At 36.0% G+C, this 22,691-nt stretch overlaps 1 protein-coding gene across 2 annotated transcripts in view; it reads left to right on the top strand.

Annotated features, from left to right (window-relative positions):
- The window catches only part of LOC136032699 (girdin-like), a 149,073-nt gene that overhangs the window by 37,785 nt on the left and 88,597 nt on the right, over window positions 1–22,691 (top strand). Inside the window, exons 6-7 of one of the 2 annotated variants that reach the window (XM_065713004.1) lie at window positions 14,064–14,311; window positions 16,617–19,668. The exons of the other annotated variant lie outside the window; for it this stretch is intronic. Coding sequence (XP_065569076.1) covers window positions 14,064–14,311; window positions 16,617–19,566 — 3,198 coding nt within the window. The 3' untranslated portion in view covers window positions 19,567–19,668. Of the gene's footprint in view, window positions 1–14,063; window positions 14,312–16,616; window positions 19,669–22,691 lie in introns of those variants that run through there. 2 annotated transcript variants of the gene reach the window in all.

Here is a 22,691-nt window from a genome sequence, read left to right as displayed (position 1 = left end):
AAGTTGACTTTTTTTTTGCCGTAGGCCAAGTTTCTAACATCAGCACTTAGAAAGGAGCAAAGAATAAACTCTAATTTATTTAGCAATGAGAGAACTTTTAAAGTTTAAGAGGCACATCTGATACCATTTCTGTATCGGCCTATTTTTGGTTTCAAACTGGTGAATCTCATGAAGGAATTTTCTACCAAAAAGCTATCAACTATCAGCTTCCCTCGAAAAAAAACGCTATCTTTCTTAGTTCAAAAGTTGACTTTTTTGCCGTAGGCCAAGTTTTTGACGTCATAACTTAGAAAGGAGCAAAGGATAAATTCTAATTTCTTTAGCAAAGAGAGGACTTTTAAAATTTAAGAGGAACATCTAATACCATTTCTCTACCGCAATCCCAAGTGCGAAAAACCGAATGATAAACTCAGCTGAAATCACGAACAGAAATGGGTAGAAATAATCGACGCTTTCGGTCCCCACTTTTTTGTTTCTGTAATTTTTTCTATTTATCACTCAAAGAAGATATATTGGCTGTGGGGCCGGGTAACCGCCGCATATATTTAACACTTGGATTTTAGTCCGTCTTCAATTTGAAACTGGTGCCTGCCTGCTTGCCTGCTAGAACAGAGCTTTCCACTCGAAAGCAGAAACATGGTTTGATGAAATGAAAGTTTGACTGCATAACTTCAGATAGTTCTCTCTGACATAGGATATAAAACTCCAAGTTACTTCACACACTATAGGCTCTGGCTCAAAGAAAAGCGAAAACCATCCTTTTTGGCCCCACGCAAGAGTTTTACGAATCTTTCTAAAATGCAAAGTCATATTCATCAATCCGGCCTCAGGTCTACACTTTCCGTAAAAACCGCAGAGGTTAGACCCTTACCATTTCCTAGGAATAAGCTGAAATCGGGGTGCTAGGAAAAAAAAACGACAAAACCAAAGTGTTGCTCTCGCAACACAATAACATCAGAAAAATTGTTGAAAAATAACATTGGAAAAGGTCATAAAATTGATGCACTTTTGGCAAATTACCCGTAAGAAGTGACAAAAAAAAAAACACACACACAAGCATACAATATTATATATGTTGTATAGCATACTTAAATTATATTTTAAAGTAAATATAAATATAATGTGCTGGTAAATATAATACTTAACATTTGTGAGAATTTCGAAGATATTTTTAGTGCTTTATCTGAGAGAGAAGGAATAGGTAGAAAAAAAGATTTTCAAAGTGATACCTACTAATGTATATAGCAGTTTTTTCAGAAGAAATTTATTTTTTAATATTTGTTGAGAAGTGAAAAAAATAAAATGGAAGCCATTTTCGATGGCTCTCTTTCTTTATCTTTTTTTATCTTTCTTTATCTATATTTAATTGAAATTGTAGTTTTTTGTCGGATGTTGGGAGGTTTATCATATGGAGCTTTGAAAGGGACCACAAAAAATTCGACTCAAGTACAGTTGTTATGTTTATTTGGTATTTTACTATTTTTCACTTTGTTCATCTATTTTTCACATTTCACTGTACACATATTTTTGTTTTGAATTTCCCCTGTAGACTTGGATTTGTGGCCCTAGGTAAGTATTTTCCTAGGGTTGGATGACCTTAAATTGAGACCAATGAATTTACTTCTGGGGAGAGTCAGGGAGGTTTATTGTGAAGGGTCACTGCAGGGAAATATGTTCGATGTAATATTAGCTGAATTGGCATGGTATAATACAACTCGTGGTGTTTTACAATTTTGGTTATAAAAATTGAAGTCCTGTGGATGCCTCTCTATTTAAGCTTATTAGTACTCTCTATTTCTCTCTATATCTCTATTTATATTACTCTCTATATCTCTATTTATGCTTATTAGTTATTATAAGTACAGTCGACTTGTACAGTCGACGGTTCAAAATGCTTGAAACTGTAGATTCAACTAATTTACATTAGATAAATGAATTATAAATGAAATAAATATTTTATTATAAATAAATTATAAATATGATAAATTGTATTCAACTCAATTCAATTTATTCAAATAAAAAACAAAAACAAAAAACATAACACCAATAATAATAAAGATCTTGGAAGCGAACTTGTTGAGGACCATAACAACAAAAAATTGAAAATGAAGAAGAGAAAAAAAAGAAAAGAGAAAACATGGGTAATTAAGGCAAATTGAATAAAAATTTAGAGAATTATAATATAAAAATTTTAGTACATTGTTATACAGCGTGCAAAAACTTGTGGATAGCTTGACATTGGAGGGTATTATATTTTGTTGAAGTATAGATTTATAAATGGGGGATCGCTGGGCGGAACTAGAGACACACTTGGTAACAATGAAGGAACGGCTGGATGAACGGAGATAGAGGACTTCAGAATTATTACTGTTAAAGTAAGACAATAATTAGGGAGGAAGATTTTTATGGTAAGCGGAGTATGCAAGGGATAAATTTAACGTTTTTATTATTTGTTCAAAAGGGATAATACCAGAATCGGAGTACAAGTCCTGGGTGGGATATAGGCGGGGCAGCCGAAGAACTGCTTTGACGGCACGGTTTTGAACAGAGTTTAATTTTTTGGTAACTGAAGGATAAACGTTGCCCCAAACAGATCCGCAGTATGAGATATGTGGGTAAAGAAAAGATTAATAAAGGTTGACAAGGATATCGGGAGGAAGAAAATAATTCAAACGATTAATCATATTACCTGGCGCAATATTATGGCTCTGATGTAGGACACGTGTGTTGCAAATGATAGGGAAGGGTCTATGTGGACACCAAGAAACTTGGCAACTTCGACCTGCGGGAGGAGATTAGCAGAATATTTTAGGCCAAGTGCTTGCTGAGCTTCGTTTTTTTTGTAAGGGGTTCGAAATAATACAATCTGACTTTTCTCGCTGTTAATGGTCATGCAGTTAACGAGACACCACTCCTGTACTCCATTCAGAAGGGTTTGAGAAGAGGTGATAACGGATGGTAAATTAGGACCGGTGATGAAATAGTTGCTATCGTCAGTAAAAAGTACTGGGTGCACTAATGGACCCAGGTCCGTAACCAAATCGTTAATATGAAGGAGAAAAGGTATTGGACCAAGAACAGAGCCCTGAGGGAAGCCCCTCCGGACAGGTAGGGGACATGAAGTCACTCCGTCCAGACTCACACTCTGTACTCTACCAGAGAGATAGGAGCCGAACCATGAGAAAGGAACTCCACGAATCCCAAAGTTGTTGAGTTTACTTAATAAAACATTGTGATCAACCATGTCAAAGGCCTTAGAAAAATCCAGAAATAAGCCCAATATAGTATTTTTAAGGTCAAGTTGGGAACGTATAAACAGTGTGGCGTCTATTAGTGCATGAGCAGTTGAAAATTTGGAACGGAAGCCATATTGATGAGGAGAAATCAACGAATCTGAAGAATGAATCCAAAATAAAAAGGGAGAAAGACGTCCGAATACAATTCTCTCGAGCGCTTTAGGTATAACTGGGAGAAGTGAGATTGGACGATAATTACTTATCTCAGACGGATCGCCTGTTTTATGAATCGGGATAACAATTGCTGATTTAAATATCTCTGGGAAGACTCCATTGGTCATAGACAGGTTTGCTATGTGCACAATGGGTTCACAAACATAGGAAGATACGGTCCTAAGAAGCTTATTACTTGTGCCAAAGAAGTCAGGTGTACTACTATTAGAGAGATTCGATAATTTGAAGCACCTCTTTACGATCAGTTGGAGAGAAAAACATGGATCTGGGGTTTTTGCTAGGGTGTATTGACTGGGAGAAGGAACAGGAGTTAGCATTTGGAATATTTGTGAAATAATTATTAAAAGCATCCGGTACTGAAATTGGGTTGATTAATCTGCCACTGATGTCCTTAAGGTTAATTGGTACAGATGTTGAATTCCCTTTTTTTTTTAAGAATTTCATTTATTGTGGACCAAATTTTTTGCAAGTTCCCTTTGTAGTGAGAGATTTTTGAATAATAATAATTTTTTTTTTGCTTCCCGGATGACTTTGGTATATAAGTTTTAAGCCTTTTGTGGCTGAATTAACATCCTGACAATCCAAAGCCTTGGACCAGTCGAAGGATTTCAAACGATCCGTGAACCAGTTCATATTCACAGTATTATATATTCTATTAGACGTAGGGGTATTAGTTCTAGAGGGTTGAGTAGCTGGTAGGGAGAGATAGATTGGAAAGTGGTCTGACAGGTCAGAAAATATTATTTTGGAGGACAGGTGGTTTACCAGGGAAGTGGATACAAAAATGTTGTCAATTACAGTAGCTCTAGACCTCGTAGGATCAACTCTAGTAGGACTAGGGATTGTGGAAAGAAGACCATTTGAGGTAAATGTTTCAAAGAAGGTATCACAATCATTATTAATGGTAAAATTTAGTAAATTACAATTGAAGTCCCCAAAAACTATTGCCTTCTTTTGTGGTAAATTAATAAAACCAGAAAAATCATCAAATGAATTACAAAAGAAAGGTGTCGGAAATGAGGGTGGTTTATAAAATAATGAAAAAATAAAAGAATTCTTGCCAACACTTATGTCTACGATTATTGAATAAATGCATCTATTATTTATAGTTTGCGAGAAGAAGGATTCACAGTCTAATAGCCTGGTGAATTTTAGACTTGACCGGATGTAAAGAGAAATGCCGCCAGAGGACTTGGTTAATTTTCTTTCAATAGGAATAGCTTGAAATCTAGGGAGGGAAAATTCACTAGTATCATCAATTTCTGATCTCCGTTATTCCAATTACGTCGAAAGGGCAGTAACCATAAATTAAAATTAAATATTTAAAATTAGTCTACTTGTCCCGTATGCTTCTGATGTTAAAGCAAATTACATTAAGTTTAATCTCTTCCATTAGCTTAGGTTTCACATTTTTCACAAAATCAAAAGTGTCGAGATATTCACAGTTAATTTGGTTTAAAGGCCTATCGGGGCTAGCTAAGGGGTTGGTGGGCAAATTATTTTAGTCATCGTAATAGTTAAAAACAACATTATTGCACAGTGATAAATTCATGAGAAACGTAAAATCTTGTATAGTACACATTTAAATATCCGTTGTGGTCTGAGTTTCATCATCTTCTTGATTAGAATATTGGAATTCTTCTTCAGCCGACGAAATATCATTGGTGGTAATTTTGGACTTTGATGGAAAGTTTGCCGGTTTTTTCGTAGATTTCTTGCCTTTGACTAGGGCAGTGGCACTGACTATCATTTTGGGGGCTGTGGCATTGTCAGAGCCTGTATTAATTTGATTTGCAGTTGAGTCTACAGGCTTAACTAGCTTTGATGTGGAATCTATGTCCTTTTTGATGGAGGATAGTTGAGCTATAGCTGTTTGTGAGATGTCATCACCTAGGAGTTTAGTGATAGCTTTCTTCTTGAGAATATTTTTGGTTTCCTCAGGTTCATTACTAACCTCAATTAAGTGACTGAGACAAGTTGCAAGCCTTTGCCATTCTTGGCTACTTTTAGACAAATCTTTTGGAGGGCAGGTTGTTGAAGTAAACTTAGGTAAGGGATGGGGGGACTGACTAGAACCTTGAGTATGAAGATTGTTTGCCTCTTTTAGAAATGATACTGTCTTTGTATCTTCTACAGCAACTTTTGCTTGGCTTCTAGTGGGCCGCTGGGCTGTGGGTTGCCAAGGGATTCTTGCAGCTACAACTAAGTAGGGTAGGTTCATTTTATCAGATGTTCTAAGGATTACAACTCGCTTTTGGTGAGCTGGGCAAGATTGTTTTTGGAGGGCTGTGTGTCCCGTACGGTTACAATTTCTGCAGAAAGGGTCTGACTTGCGTGGGCTGTTTTCCCAAACATTCACTAATTGTGTTTTTTGCTGTGGCCGTGGGCCAGACAAGTAGAGCATTGTAGGGGCTTAGGCTTATAAATCTTGTAAAAAAGGGACACACCGTACAAGAATATTTCTCTGTTTAGCTCAACTTTGCAGGAAATGAGGATTGAACGGCTTGGGTGAAGGACGCCTTCATTGTTTAAACTTAACCTTATTTAAGTTGAAGGATTGATGAGAAGGCCTGAAGAATCTATAAGTTCAGTTTGAATTCCTCCACTTTTACACTGGTATCAACACCATACAGCACATACCTGTGTAACTTTTCCACATCTTTTTTTGTAGCTAAAATTTTCGAGCCATCAAGAATTATTTGTTTGGATTTTGACAGAGGCGCCATTTGGACCAAATCTTGGGGTGGGCAATGGGGTCCATCTTCCCCCCCCCCCGACTCACTTCGCGTCGCGTAATCATCTAGGAAATGGGCATTTGACAGAACTCGAGAATTTTCTTATGTATCCTACCTACTTTCAAAGTTTACAATAATTAATAGCAAATAGCGTAATTACCCCAAGGATCGTCAAGTAATTACGCTCTTTGGTTAATAGGCGTGCAGTAATTTCAAATAAATTGGCCAGAATGGATTATGTTGGACATAATGGATTATTATGGCCGGCAAAGGGCCCTTTGTGGTGGAAGCTTGGGCCCCCTAGAAAATCTGGGGTGGGCATTTGCCCCCCCCTGACCCCCCCCCAAATGGCGCCTCTGGATTTTGACAGGACATGGTTTGCCGCCTGAGAAGACGTAAAGTAAACATAAACAGACTCGTCCTGCTTGAAAACAAGTTCAAAATTTACCTTGGGGATCAGGAAGACAGCTTTCCTAATTTGCATTATTCGATCTTTTGAAAAGGTTGGCCCTTGGTTTTCTTGATTGAGACAGTATAATAATTGGGGTAATCGGTAGTACTAGTTTCTGGGACACTTTGGAAAGACGGGCTGCACTAACACTGGTGAACGAGTTTCATCCTTTTTCCTCTTTTTGCCAGGCGTCTCACCTCTTTCATTAGAGTTAGTTTCGGCTAAGGCCTGAATTCCTGACAAGTGGCTAACTGTTCTGAATCGCGTAGTTGGGGGGGGGGGCTCTAGCAAGTGTTTTAGAGGTAGGTTGGAATGGCAACTGGCTAAGGGTTTTAGTGGGAGTATCCTTTTCGGGTGGTAGCCTTGGGGGCTGCTTTTTTCCCGTCATTTATTCCAACGAGAGGTAAAATTCTAGTTAATTGACTTCTTGCTATCTCGGAAAGGGTTTAGGTTAGGAAAATGAAAATTTCAGGGATGGGTCTAAAGTATGTCCCGGGAAGGTATTCTAAAGTATCCACCTCTACTCCTTCTCCCTCTAGAGAGCCCTGAAATTTGCCTACATGACAGGTCTATACCTATTGAAATTTTGACAAAACAACATTTTACCTTAATTTTCAGTTACTTGTTGCTTTTTCTATGCCTTTAGTTCTGAAAATGCAATTCCTGTTATTTGAGAAGAATTTTGAGCCATATCAATCTTCTTTTTTCAAAATTTAGGAAATGTATTTGCATATAATTGAAACCTTATAAAATGGAATTGAGCAAAGTTATGAAGCTGAAAACAATTTTGTTGTACTGCAATTAAGCAGAAGATGTATTTTGCAAGGTTTCACTTTTATAACACACATATTTTTAAAGGTTATCAAAGGTCAGGGCCCTCTAGAGGGAAAAGGAGTAGAAGTAGCTACTTCAAAATACCTTCCCAGGACATACTTTAGTCTTCAGATTCATCCCTGAAAGTTTCATTTTCCTAATGTAAACCCTTTCTGAGATAGTCAATTAACCCTTCTGAGATAGTCAAAGAAACCCTTCTGAGAGTCAATTGACTAGAATTTTACCCTACGAGACACTGCAGATTCACGAACCGTTAATCAGTCTTAATTCAACAAAAAGTAAATATGACAGTTTTTAATCAGCGATAACATCAATATATTCAATGTTAAGTAGGTTTATCACTGGCCCACAATATCCATGGGGGCTTCCAGATGGTAATAACCAATTAATATTCAGTTATGGAACTAAATTATAAACTATGATAAATAATAACTCACTTTGTATGAAGTGAGCAATCCTTCACAATTAAATCCGCAAGTTAATTGCGCAATCTAACATAGTACAATACAAAAAATAATCCGATTGGATTCATAAGCTAGTTCCTTTCGGTTCAAATACTAAACTCTTACTGATATAAATTATATCTACTAGTTGAGAATCGCTGAGATGCGGTCAGCCAATAGTGAATGTGAAAATTATGACGTAATGCTATAGATCTACAGAGTGTAGAACAGTTTACTTTTTGCTCTCAAGAGAGCATGCTTTTTTGCCTTTATAGATTGTATAATTATACAGATTTCATTGAAAGTTGACAAATTTTATACGTAGCTTGGTAAGTATACCTTGTTTTGTTTCTCGGCTTGGGAATCGATTTGCAACTTTCATGAAAAGTTTTCATTTCTGTTTTGAGGGCGGGGGGGGGGGGTTATGGTGGATCAAAACTTGAGTTGAAGGGGGGAAGCTATTTTATCTCCTTTTCTAAAATGCAGTACACTCTACAGATGTTTTCTTTTGTATGCCTGTCGTCCGTCAGGCTCTCAGGCTTATTATTATAGTTTAATATATATTTATATACATATATATATATGTATATATATATATATATATATATATATATATATATGTATATATATATATGTATATATATTGTAATATGTATTAATATATATTTTATACAAAATCTATTTTTCTAATATTGTTACTATTTATTTAAGTCGTAAGCAGACTGAAAACTCACTAACACTGGGGGAAGGGTGACTACCTCTCACAGGTTGTTAAAATTTGGGGCACAGGGTAATTATACAATTTGTAAGCTTATATAGTTTTTGCAAGCCATATGTCTGTAACATAACAAGCTAATACCCATAACTTACCGGAATTGACACACAAGAAAAGTGACTTCAGTACCAGACCAGAGGCGCCGTTTGGACCAAATCTTGGGGTGGGCATGAACTCCATCTTGCCCCCCCCCCCCCCCGACTCACTTCGTGTCGCGTAAGAACAAAATGCGGGTTTTGGCAGCACATCGATCGAATATTCTAAGCAAAGACGCATTTTCAGCACCCGTGTGTTGCTTGGAAATGTACTGTAACCGAATTTGGAACTCAGCCACACTGACCTCTAAGATTAATTCTAACATCGAAGATCACAATCAACGAGGTTAAGTGATTAAACTGAAAGTGGAAAATTCAACCAGACTAAAGGCTGGCGTTCCTCAACGAGCAACGTTCTTATTTAAGTAAACAATACGTCGATGAAAGTAATCTTCATTAGCATGCTGAGGGTTGCAACCAAAATCTCGGTTTACCTTCAGCAGAATTCTTACAGATCAAATATATTTACAAAAAGGGAAAACATAACAAGAGAGAAAAAATATTATAACACTCAAGGTAACAAGGGGAACCGCCGAGGTTTCATCTTTGCAAAATCATCAACAAGCTGGTTGTGGTCCAATTTTTTACTAAATCCTTCTCTGCAAACATCAAAAGGAGGTGACTGAGACAATCGTCTCCTGTTGTATACCGCAGGTAGTTTTTCATTATTTCTAAGCGAGAAAACAAACGCTCATTGCTCGCTGTTGTCACAGGAAGTGTGGCAGCAATACAAAGTACTTTATTACTTCTGAGTAAGCCACTGGTAATGCCTGAAGATGATCGACAATGTCTAGAAAGTTTTCCGGTTTTTTTCTCCTTATCGAGCAAGAAACGCTTGGCAATACCAGCTTGAGATTCGAGAAGAACGTCGTCGATATCCAGCTCGCCGTAAAGAGCAGTGATACGCTTGAGCAACTCCGTGTCCATAAACTTTGTCGAGCTTGGATCCAAGGCTTCGAGTGTTCTCAGCGCTGGCAAGTTATCTGTGAACCTTCTGTCAGATTCGGCTAGTAGACGGTCGAAAGTCTCGGAGTGCTCTCGCTTTATTTCATCCGCCAAAGTAATAGTCCGGTTTCCAGATTGGATAAAGTTCTTTCGTAGCGTCAAAGTTGTCACAAATTGTTTCAGATTCTTGGTGATCTTTTGAGTTCTAAAGCTAATGGCTATTAATACCTTTATATTTACCTAACTAAAAAGTTAATAGGCTTAATGATGCAAAGTTTTCTACTTCTCTGTGCTCTCGTCTTTAGAGTCTTATTGTAGCGTTGGCCCACAATCTGGGGTTCGACCGGTAGAGGATGTCAAGCGTCTCTAACTTTCATAAGGTTTATATGTCGAGCATAAAAATGTTTATTTACACATATGACACAGTAATTGTACATAAGACGAGGACAGAAACAGAATAAGAACTGACTCGAGTAATCTAAAACGGTGGCTTATATTCACTAAAACAAGGAAAGAAACATCAAAACATTTGACAGGAACTGACCTATTTTAATCTGTCAACTTAGAGGAATTACTGTAAAAATTCAGAATTTATACATCTAGGAAATGGGCATTTGACAGAACTCGAGAATTTTATTATGTATCTAGCCTACTTTCAGAGATTACAATGATTAATAGCAAATAGCGTAATTGCCCCAAGGGTCGTCAGGTAATTACGCTCTTTGGTTAATAGGCGTGCAGTAATTTCAAATCAATTGGACAGAATGGATTATGTTGGACATAATGGATTATTATGGCCGGCAAAGGGCCCTTTGTGGTGGAGGCTTGGGCCCCCCTGGAAAATCTGGGGTGGGCATTTGCCCCCCTGACCCCCCCCCCCCCCCAAATGGCGCCTCTGTACCAGACATATTGCCCTGATTTATTCTCCGATTCTGTTTGCGAATTCTCCCTGCCATGGAAATTTATGGTTGCAAGTCAGGGTGGCCAGTTTCGAGAAAGAGCTCTCCATTGTGGTAGGCTAAAGTGCATATATTTAGATAAAATCCTAATATTTTGTTTGGTGCTTGCTGAATGTTAATGGTGCTTTGCTCAATGTTAGCAAAAAAAGATATTTTAGACTGATGTTTACGATTCATCCCACATCAAACAGTTCGTGGTAACGAACTGTAGTAAGGAGCGACCGGACTCAATAGTAAACGAAACTCTAAAAAAACGGAATTTTGATGCTAAAAGATACATCAAAAGAATCGGATTTTCATGCTGATTTTAAATATCATGAAAAGAGAAATATATATAAGTTTTATCAAATTTAGTTTTTGTCATCAAAAGTTACAAGCCTGAGAAAATTTGCCGTATTTTGGAAAATAGGGGGAAACACCCCCCTAAAAGCAATAGAATCTTAAAGAAAATCACACCATCGTATTCAGCGTATCAGAGAACCCATTAGCTCCTATCTACAAAAATGTTGAATTTCGTATTTTTTGCCAGAAGACAGATCACGGGTGCGTGTTTATTTGTTTTTTTTTTCTTTTCCCCAGGGGTCATCGTATTGAGCAAGTGGTCCTAGGATGTCGCAAGAGGGCTCATTCTAACGAAAACGAAAAGTTCTAATGCCCTTTTAAAGTGACCAAAAAAATTGGAGGGCACCTAGGCCCCTTCCCACGCTCATTTTTTCCCAAAGTCAATGGATCAAAATTTTGAGATAGCCATTTTGTTCCGCATAGTCGAAAACCACAATAACTATGTCTTTGGGGATCACTTACTCCACCACAGTCCCTGTGGGAGGGGCTGCAAGTTACAAACTTTGACCAGTGTTTGCACACAGTAATGGTTATTTGGAAGTATACATACGTTATCAGGGGGATTTTTTTGGTTTGGGGGTGGGGTTTTGGGGATTGGGCTATGTGGGAGGATCTTTCCTCGGAGGAATATGTCATGGGGGAAGAGAAATTCAATGAAAAGGGCGCAGGATTTTCTAGCATTACTATAAAAAAAACAATGAAAAACTAAACATGAAAAAAAATTTTCAATTGAAAGTAAGGAGTAGCATTAAAACTCAAAAAGAACTGAGATTGTTACGCATATGAGGGGTTCTAAAAATACTTTAGCATAAAGAGAGAGGTATTTAGGAGGAGATAAATACCTCGCTCTTTATGCTAAAGTATTTTTAGTAATTTCAACTATTCATTCTACGGCCTTTCTGATTCAGGGGTCATTCTTAAAGAAGGGACAAAAATTCAGATTTAGTGTAAAGAGCGAGGTATTAACGAGGGGACAAACCCCCTCATATACATAATAAATATGTAAGAATATAAAAGTTTGTTACGTAAGTTAATACTTAAGTTACGCATATTTTTTACTAATAAAAACGTTCATTAAAAATTAAAAGTTCTAGTTGCCTTTTTAAGTAACCGAAAAATTGGAGGGTAGCTAGGCCTCCTTCCTCGTCCCTTATTTCTCAAAATCGTCTGATCAAAACTAAAGGAAAGCCATTTAGCCAAAAAAAATAATTAATACGCAAATTTTATTTTAATAATTTTTATGTGCGGAGAGCCAAAATCAAACATGTTTTAATTCAAAAACGTTCAGAAATTAATTTAAAAAAAACTAGTTTTTTTAACTGAAAGTAAGGAGCGACATTAAAACTTAAAACGAACAGAAATCACTCCGTATATGAAATCGGTTTTCCCCTCCGCAATCCCTCGCTATTTACGCTAAAGTTTGACTCTTTGCCACAATTCTACTTTTTAAAACAATTAAAGCTTTAGCGTAAAGAGCGAGGGATTGATGAGGGGACAACCCATTTCGTATACGGGGTGATTTCTGTTCGTTTTAAGTTTTAATGTCACTTTTTACTTTCAGTTAATAAAAACTAGTTTTTTTTTTATTTATTTAATCATCAAAAAAGAGGACTAAAAAGAAAAAATTAAAAACGAAAAGAAAAACAAATTGAAAATTAAGACAAAAAATCGTCAAAATTACTAACAACTCACTGTGGTACCAAGCCACCTGAGGCCAACACAGCTGCGGACGCGCTTTCTCCACCCCAATCCATTCCAAGCCTCATTCTTTACCCTCTCCCATGAATTTGTAATGTCTTTAAATCTGCTTTCCCCAGATAGATAGCCACAAAATACAATTTGTTTGCTGAAATAGGCCTAACCATCCTAACCTTTCTTTTTTTGTAGCCTTAGAAAGCAAGATCAAACGATATTTTTTGTACAGCTCATTGTTCGACATACGGTTGGTCAAGCGAGACCCCAAGACGATGTGTTAACAATTCTCAATCTTCCTCGGCCTTTCGAGATTCAAAAGACTAAAAACCAGGATTATACACAATCAGGGGAAAAACGTAAGGGGAGTGATCCAGGGAGACCGTGGGCCCCCAAAAGTTTTCTGGTGCCCTCATTTGTTAATTTTTGTTCTCTTTTTTTTACTCTTTTTTTAAGACACTTGTCAATTATTGGCGCCCTTGTCACATTGTTCCCCCCAACATTTTTTTCTAGATCCGTCTTTGAAAAAACACGAGTAAGAATATGTAACTACCTCTTGGATCAAAATTAAAACGAAGACTAGATCCAAGGTTGTATACTATTAGGGAAGACACACAAGGGAGAATATATAACTGTCTTTTGGATCTGTCACTAATCCCAGTCGAGATCAGAGTGACCAGATGGGGTACATTTGCGCTATTTCGGCGCTTTTTGAGGCGTTGTGTTTTTTTTTCAAATCGGCGCGGTTTTTGGAGGAGAAATTGTTCATGCAGTGCATTTTCGTTACAAAAATGGAACCGCCGGCGTATTTTCACTTTTATGGTGGTGCAACCTTAAACCAAACATATGTCAACACTGGTCGAGCTATGCATACTTTTACATAGGGGCATAGGAGGATGAATTATCAAATAGATGAAACGGCATAGCCATAGACTTAATAAGGAAATGAGATTAGGAGTTTGCTCGTCTATGAGTAATTTTGAATATAGCGTTCTGAACGTCAGATATCTTAATGTTCATATAATGATGACTTGTTCACTTTATCTTGGAAATCTCTTATAGGTTCAAAAACGTAATTTTTAGAGGCTTTCAGGTGACCAAAAATCTCTTCAAATCAAATCATTTATTGAAAAATAGACACAGTCAAGAGTTATCCGATTGAAATTTATCTATTGGAAAACTCAAATTTATTTTAGTTAAAATAGAAAATATTATAATAATTGGAGTAATTACACACTCTTTTAATATCCATTCTTCAGCCTTAAAATCGAATTTACTTTTGCCTAGCATTGAAGATACCTTTCTTTTCTTCTTTTTTTAAGCTTTCAAAAGAAACAAACGATCTCCGTCAAGCACTTTATGGTGAAAAAGAAGAAACTCTAAAGATGTCAAAAATGGTAACAGAATCAGTAAAAGCTTCAAAAGTGTGTGATGAAGAACTGACAAGATTGAATCACTGCCTTAAAGAAGAACAAACAAAAATGAATGCTATTTTAGTGTCGAAGTCAATGTTGGAAGAAGAATTGGAAGAAATGAAAGCTGAAGTTGGCAGAAAAGAAAAACTTTTCAGGTTTTTTTTATTATTTATTTATATTGCTATTTCAGATTTTTAGTACTATTCAAGTTCGTATTGAATATAGATTGTTTCCAAGTAAACATCTTTTATAACGTTAATGAATCCAAAACTGCTGAGACTTTCAAAAATGAATATCAGTATTAAACTGTAAATCTATATTTCACTAGTTCTTTTCAATAATCTTGGCTATAAAGATGATCTCTCTTCCTTTCTTTTTTTTCTTTCTTTTTTTGATGTTATGACAAATATAAACATCATATTCGAAACAAAAATTATTTTCAGTAAAGTGCAAATGACGTTCTGGTCTTTAAAATATATTTATTGGTAATAGATTTCAAACGCCATTGAGATATTTGCGAAATATTCTATATATATATATATATATATATATATATATATATATATATATATATATATATATATATATATATATATATACCCTATAGCATTATATGGAGAAACTTATATAGGAATTGTAGGACGCTTTTTTTCTCTTCGGTAATATCCTGTCAAAATAATGAGAGAATGACGAGATCTATTAGAAAAAAATTGAACATTGAACAAAAGAGAAATTGAACAAAAAAACAATGAAAAAATGAACACAGAAAAAAAATTGAACATAAAATAACAACAAGAGCTAAGAGCTCATATTGCACTTGTGACGAGGCCGGAAGAGCCAAGAGCTTCTATGGCATGAGCTCTAGCAAAATTCTAAGAATTAGTAGATTGTTTTAAAAGGAAAATCAGAGGCTATGCCCGTCGGGATCTAGAATAAGAGCTCTAAGACACGAGGTCCTTCTAAATTTCAAAATTCATTAAGATTCGATCACCCACTCGTAAATTAAGAATACCTCATTTTTTCTAATTTTACCTCTCCCTTCCGCCCCCCAGATGGTCGAATCGGGGAAAACGACTTTATCATGTCAATTTGTGCAGGTCCCTGACACGCCTACCAATTTTCATCGTCCTAGCACGTCCAGAAGCACCAAACTCGCCAAAGCACTGGACCCCCCCCCCTTACTCCCCCAAAGAGAGTGGATCCAGTCCGGTTACGTCAGTCACGTATCTACAACATTTGCTTATTCTACCCAAAAAGTTTCATCCCGATCTCTCTGCTACCAGATCTGGTCGGGATTTAAAATAAGAGCTCTGAGACATGAATTCCTTCTAAATATCAAATTTCATTAAGATCCGGTCACCCGTTCTTAAATTAAAAATACCTCAATTTTTCTAATTTTTCCAAATTAAACCCCCCCCCAAAATCCCCCAAAGAGAGCGGATCCGTTCTGAATCACGTATCTAGGACTTGTGCTTATCCTTCCCATCAAGTTTCATCCCGATCTCGCCACTCTTAGCGTCTTCCAAGATTTCTGTTTCCCCCCTCCAACCCCCTATTTCCCCGGATCTGATTCGAATTGAAAATGGAGCATCTGAGGCATAAGATCTTTCTATATATTAAGTTTCATTAAGATCTGATCACCCATTCGTAACATAAAGATACCTCAATCTTCACGTTTTCCAAGATTTCCGGTTTGCCCCTCCAACTCCCCCAATGTCACCAGATCTGGCTGGGATTTAGAATAAGAGCTCTGGAGCACAAGATCCTTCTAATTATCGAATCTCATTAGGATCTGATGACCCGTTCGTTAGTTAAAAATACCTCATTTTTTCTAACTTTTCAGAAGTAAGCATCCCCCCTAACTCCCCCAAAGAGAGTAGATCCGTTCCAGTTATGTCAATCACATATCTAGGACTTGTGCTTATTTTTCCCACCAAGTTTCATCTCAATCCCTCCACTCTAAGCGTTTTCCAAGATTTTAGGGTTCCCTTTCTAACTCTCCCCAATGTCACCGGATCCGGTCGGGATTTAAAATAATAGCTCTGAGACACGATATCCTTCTAAATATCAAATTTCATCAAGATCCGATCACCCATTCGTAAGTTAAAAATAAATCTTTTTTCTAATTTTTTCGAATTAACCGTCCCCCCACTCCCCCCCCCCAGATGGTCGAATTTCAAAAAGGCTATTTCTAATTTAATCTGGTCTGGTCCCTGATACGCTTGCCAAATTTCATCGTCCTTGCTTATCTGGAAGTGCCTAAACTAGCAAAACCGGGGCCGACAGAAAGACCGACAGAATTCGCGATCACTGTATGTCACTTGGTTAATATTAAAGGCCATAAAAAGCTAAATGCATAGCTAGGCGGTTAGCCATTAAGCACTAGGTTTCGTTCAGCAGTAGATTTATTTATGTAAATTTTCTACCAATTAAAAATCCAAAAAAGAGTTTTTATTGCAGGGAAGCGGAGGAAGAGCTGCTTAAATTGAAAAATGCACATGCAAGCCGATTTTTTTCCATGTCTCAAAGAAATGATGAAACAGACCGAATTAGAGATGTCGCAGCAATGAATCTACTGCCAGTTGTACCATGCACCCAGCTGTCATCCTTGGCTGAAGTTGACCTAGTCCAGCATTTTGTTCCTGAATCTCAGAAGAGTATTTGCAAATCAGAAGCATCTGCTGAACCAGATCATGTGCAGATCGACATTTATGAAGGATATAATGTACCTATTGAGCAAAAGGCGGAAAGAATGAAGTTCGATAACTATTCAAGTAACAAATGTGATCTTGAGATGGTTAGTGTTGATACAGTGCGGAATGACGTTTTCGCGTTTGCTAAATCAGATGATATACAGATCGATGTATGTGAAGGATATGATGTACGTATTGAGCATGAGGCGGAAAGAATGAAGTTTGATAACCATTCAAGTAATAAATGTGATCTTGAGATGGTTAGTGTTGATATAGTGCGGGATGACATCTTTGCAGTAAATACTGGTGGACAGGTCAGTTGTGCAGCTAATAGACCGAAATTAGACAACTATTCTAGTGATAAACATGTCTCTGATAATTTCAGTATTGTGCAAAATAACGTAAGGGAAGGACGTAGTAATGCGCAGATTGAGCGTGACGCAAAAAGATTGAAGTTAGACAACTGTTTACTTTATGAAGCTGAAGTTGACATTTTCGATGATTTGAGAGAGAAAGATTTATTTGGTTTGATTGATGAACCAGAATTAAACTTAAAAACCAAGATCCAACCGATACCTGCTACAGCATTTCCTTCTCCTTCAAGCAATTCGGAACAAGAACAGAAATACGTGGAAAGCAAATCAGAAGAAATATTAGATGACAGCTCTGAAAAACCTTCAGTAAAGGATAAAAATCAGAAGCAAATATCTAAGTTTGAAAATGGAAGCATCAATATGGAACAAAGAAAAGACAAAAAATTAATCAACGCGATGAGCTTGCACTTCGAAGACTCCATAGTTGCGATTTCTCCGACTGAATGTGTTTTAGATAAGAATCCCATAACCGGTTTGACTAAAAACCTTCCTCACCTGGAAGAACCTGAGTTTGTTAATCAAGGGAACGATGTAATATTCGAAAAGGCGGCTGGTGGAGACCCAACTTCCCATATAGAGAAGTTGGCTCCCCATATCAGTGTATTTAAACCACCTATTTTGGAATTTAAAGGGACTGTTACTGATGACAATGTAGAACAAGTATCAAACTCTCATACTAACAAAGACCGATTTCCGTTGATACAACAGGGGAAAGGATTTCAGGAGACAGCGGCAGGTCGAAATACAGGATCGAGAATCTCTGATGGATATGAAAAAACTGAAGACTCACTAATAAATAGGACTGAATTTCAGGAGGGATCATTAGACAGTACAAACCATGATGTTCAGTTTCAAAATTTTGACTTTGAAAGCGAAATGAATCCAGTGGAAGGTCTAAACAAAATGCATTTTCTTGGTGAAGGAAATATACAGAATATAAAAAATCCTGGGGATGGTAAAGAAATATCATTAAACTCTATTAGTTTCTCTGATGAGATGAAATCCACCAGCGAGCAAGATGAAAAGAACCCTAAGCTACAGCCTCATATGGAATTTGAAAAACTTCACTCTCAGAATCAGATCCTTTGTCAACAGCGGAGTTTTGCAGAAGAAAAAGAATATATTTCTGAAGATGGTGCTGCTGATATGGAAAACTTGAATCAAATTAAAGAAGTATTCTTTGGGTGTGATGATAATGAAGTTGAAGGGGAAAATTATGCTGAGGCGGAGGAACTATCCCTTTCTCTAACCCAATTGAGTAAAAAAGGTATTTCTTCCATTGATGATTTTGAAAGTCTTTTATTGAAGCCAATTCTTTTTCGAAAGGAGTTCACACCACCACTCAAGAAAAAACAAGGTTTTGTATCCGGATCTACAAATATAAACTCATTATTTGATAAAAAAGAGGATAACCGCCTTGAGACTATTAGAAAAGAACGAGATGAAAATGCTGATGGTTTGCTTGAAGAATGTAAAGCTAATGAGATGATAAGTTCAGCTGTATGTGTCATAGAAAACGGAAGAGAAGCAGGTAAAGAATCGGAAGTTGATAAAGAACTTGAAGTTGCTAAAGGAAATGAAAAAGAAGTTGACAAAGAAAATGAAATAGAAGTTGATAAAGACAAGGAAATAGAAGTTGATAAAGGAAACGAAATAGAACCTGATAAAGAACTTAAAGTCGACAAAGAAAATGAAATAGAAGTTGATAAAGAACTTGAAATCGACAAAGAAAATGAAATAGGGGTTGATAAAGAACTTGAAGTTGATAAAGGGAATGAAATAGAAGTTTTTGAAGAGATTGATGCTGACGAAGAAAAAAACAAAATGAATTGGATTCAACAGCAATATGAAACTGGACTTGTTCTTAGTGAAAAGCTACCTAATAATGGAAATTCTTTCATAACTCCTCCTGAAGCTGGTCCCTCTTTCCAGGATAATGCCACAGATCAAGATAATTCACTGAAGCAAGGTGATCTGCGCAATGAAACTGTAACTGTTGAACGCAACAAACGGGTTGATGTAGAAGTTAAACAAGAATTTCAGCAAAATGAAGAATTAGTCGAACGAAACCTCACAAACAGTGTAAATTTTTTAGATAAATGCCAACCTGATAAAAAAGTAGAAACTTCAGACAAAGACAAGGCCCAGTCTGTAGGGTCGGATTTTTTTCAAAGAATTTTTGCAAAACTGCCTGCCGAATTGCAGAAACGTTTACGTCATTGTAGAAATAAGCCTGCTGAAACCACCGAAGTTTCTTTTTCTGCTCTAACGGACCCGGTGGACGATGACCAACTCACTCAACCGTTTGTTCCTTTTAGTGAAGACAATGGTTTGTCTTTTTGAATTGTAGTTTCTATATTTGTTTTTTAATCTTTTTATAAATGTTAAGGAGTTTCATACGAAGAATTTTGAAAGAAGAATAAAGCTCTTGCTGAAAAAAGGAAACTTTTTTTGTCGCACTGATGAAATTAGCTTATCTATAAGAAGTTTTAACATTTATAGTCACGTACAAGCACTTCAAAATAAAAGCACTGGTATACGTTTGGATCTCACAGTACGATGCCCACGAAATCTCGACTTAATGTTCGAAGTCTCCTAAGTTTACGGCAGATACTGGGACTGATATGGCTTAGATTAGGTGTGCGGGGGAATTCGACACTCGCTTTTTTCGTTTATTGAGATTTGCCGCACAGGCAATAATGGTGGTGTACCACTCGTCTTGGTAATTATCATTTGAACTATAATTGCTATTTGTGCTTATAGCTGGTTCACGTGACTAGGTGAGACATTCTCGAGAGACAACATTGTTTCAAAGAAAATACCAAACTGAAACCAAGAAAATCCTTGGCTTTTCTGAAAACAAGGGCTCATTTATATATATATATATATATATATATATATATATATATATATATATATATATATATATATATATATATATATATATATATATATATATATATATATATATATATATATATATATATATATATATCTTGAAACAATCTGAAAAAACTACTAATACAATTTCGAAAAAAATTCGCAGACTGAATTTTAAGAAAATAAACCAATTAGCTGACAAAATAATAAAGATCCAAAGTTAGGTCAAAGAAAAATATTTAAAGAAAGGAGATGACAGTTTTTAGCTTTTAATTTCTTTTTAGACATTTATTACATTTAACATATTCTGATTCGTTGTTTTTTTTTTTTTTCTTTTTTTTTCGAATGGTTTTACATTTAAAAATTAGACCACAAATGGAGTAAATAAATAAGCAAAAAGGAGAACAAACTTAGGTACTAAAAAAAAATACACAAATACACGATGGCAAGGCTACTGGACTCAATTGACTTTAAAAATTCCGTTTGAGGCCTAATGAGAGTTGTAATTTGATCTGCAACACCGAACTGACGCGACACCGACGCATTCCTAGTCCACGATCTTAAATTGAGCAGAAATTTTGCATATTTATAATATATGCACATTTATATTACAATGTATATTATATTATATTATAAATGCATATTGTATATAATATAATATGCAATAATATATAATATAATATATATTATATTAAAATGCATGCTTATAATAATCTGAGCGCAGTCATCTTTTGTCATTTTTGGAAGATATTCCAAAATGGAGACATAGGTAGAAATTGAGGTATAACCAAAGCATTATCTAGTCTGGCCCGAATCTGCCGGTTTTTTTTTTTTTTTTTTTTTTTAGTGATAGAAAGCCATAAGCTTTTCTCCAAAATGCTTTGTCTGTAACGAACATCTAAAAACCCTACTCGACCCAATAGGCATTCCTAAATAAACAATAGAATTGGATAAACCAACTTCACCATAACCAACCACAAAAAAAGCTTAAAAAGAAAATAGCAAACTGAATTTAAGAAAATCTTCGGCTTTTCTAATAATATGGGATTTATTTATTAATCACGTACATTTTTTTCATTAATTAAGAAATGTCGACTTAGCATTTCAGAGATGCGTAAGTTTACAGTAGTTGATGACAGTTTTATAATTTACGTTAGGCAATTATCATTTGAGCCATAATTACTAGTCGTATGCATTGTTGCCTCACTTAGTTTAATGAGACATTCTCCAGAGACAACATTGCTTCCAAAGGAAATAGCAAATGGGACTGAAGCAGGGACTGTAATTAAGTCAGGTCTCTTTAACATGGGTGTTAGTTTCAAAAATTTCGAAAAGTGAGCTAAACAAGCGCCATCACTAGCATGTATTTACTTGATAAATATTCTTTATGGGAAAATTTTTTCACTTAAGTAATTAAAGCAAATTAATCACTAATACTGTATCCTCGCAAAAGATGAATTATTATTTTACATGTTTATAAAATTGTTTACAAATTTTTCTATTCTATAATCATTGTTCAAATCTTCTAAGTCTCTTAATTAGATATTAGTACCGCATTAATTAGCTGTCTATTGTTTGTCACGGTTCTGGGAATACTTCAAAGTTTCTTATTTATCTTTATCAATAAGACAGCTCATTCCGTCTAATTATTCACCTCAAATTTTTCGATTTATAGTTAATAATAGCAGTCCTAGTTGATAAAATATGGATTACAACTCGAGCTCCAAAGTCCCTTTTGGAACCCTCATTTAATAACTAAAATGTAATGGTTAATTATTGTGATAATAATACATAACTAAATATAAATGTAAATATCTAGTGTTACCTAACTATCTTTAAAAGAATGATTCTAAATTCATGTAATGCCCCTTGTGCTTATGTATCTAAATTTCTTATTCCTCCATCCGTAGGAGGGCAATTGCAACCCATTGCAACCCAACTGCCGTGCAACCAATCCGCAGGATTCTTATCCTCTAATCAGTCCCACCCGTTTAAAAACCACAAATACGCTTTTCAGAGCCCCACTGCTGGGTATCGATGCACCCATTTGAAAATCAGGTAAATGTCCTATTCCCTTTTTATACAATTCCCTTTTTTCATTTTCCTCTAAATGACTTGACTTCAGCCCTTTCAGCTTTCCTTTAAACACATTTTCATACGTTGACCAATTCTATTTATGTTCTGTGGGAACATTTGGCAAAAACTAGCCATATAGTTCATTTCATACCCATATAATATGAAAAAAACTTCGTTTTCTTAAAGAGTTAAAGAGGCTGCGTCCCAAAGTCGAACCTTAAAACGTACAGGAATTAGAAGATGCAGTTGGGGAGCTGCCGCCCCCCAAACCCCCCGCTTTTAAAGACTCTTTTGTACAGGTTTTTTGTTTTTTTGCTAACCCCCCGCTCTTGGCTTCGGAAAGGCCCTCTTTTAATTAACAAAAAATTGAAATGAATGAATAATGGAATAATTTCGAAAAATGTTAAACACAAGAGGACAGGAGAACCATTGCGCCGAAACTAGTAATTAGTAACAATGAAGTCCCCCCACAAAAAAAACCTGTACAAAAGAGTCTTTAAAAGCGGGGGGTT

This window comes from Artemia franciscana, chromosome 11, assembly GCF_032884065.1.
Source record: "Artemia franciscana chromosome 11, ASM3288406v1, whole genome shotgun sequence".
NCBI classification, from domain to species: Eukaryota; Metazoa; Arthropoda; class Branchiopoda; order Anostraca; family Artemiidae; genus Artemia; species Artemia franciscana.
Note: the sequence above shows the minus strand (reverse complement) of the source record. Positions and strands in the feature narration are given on the sequence as shown.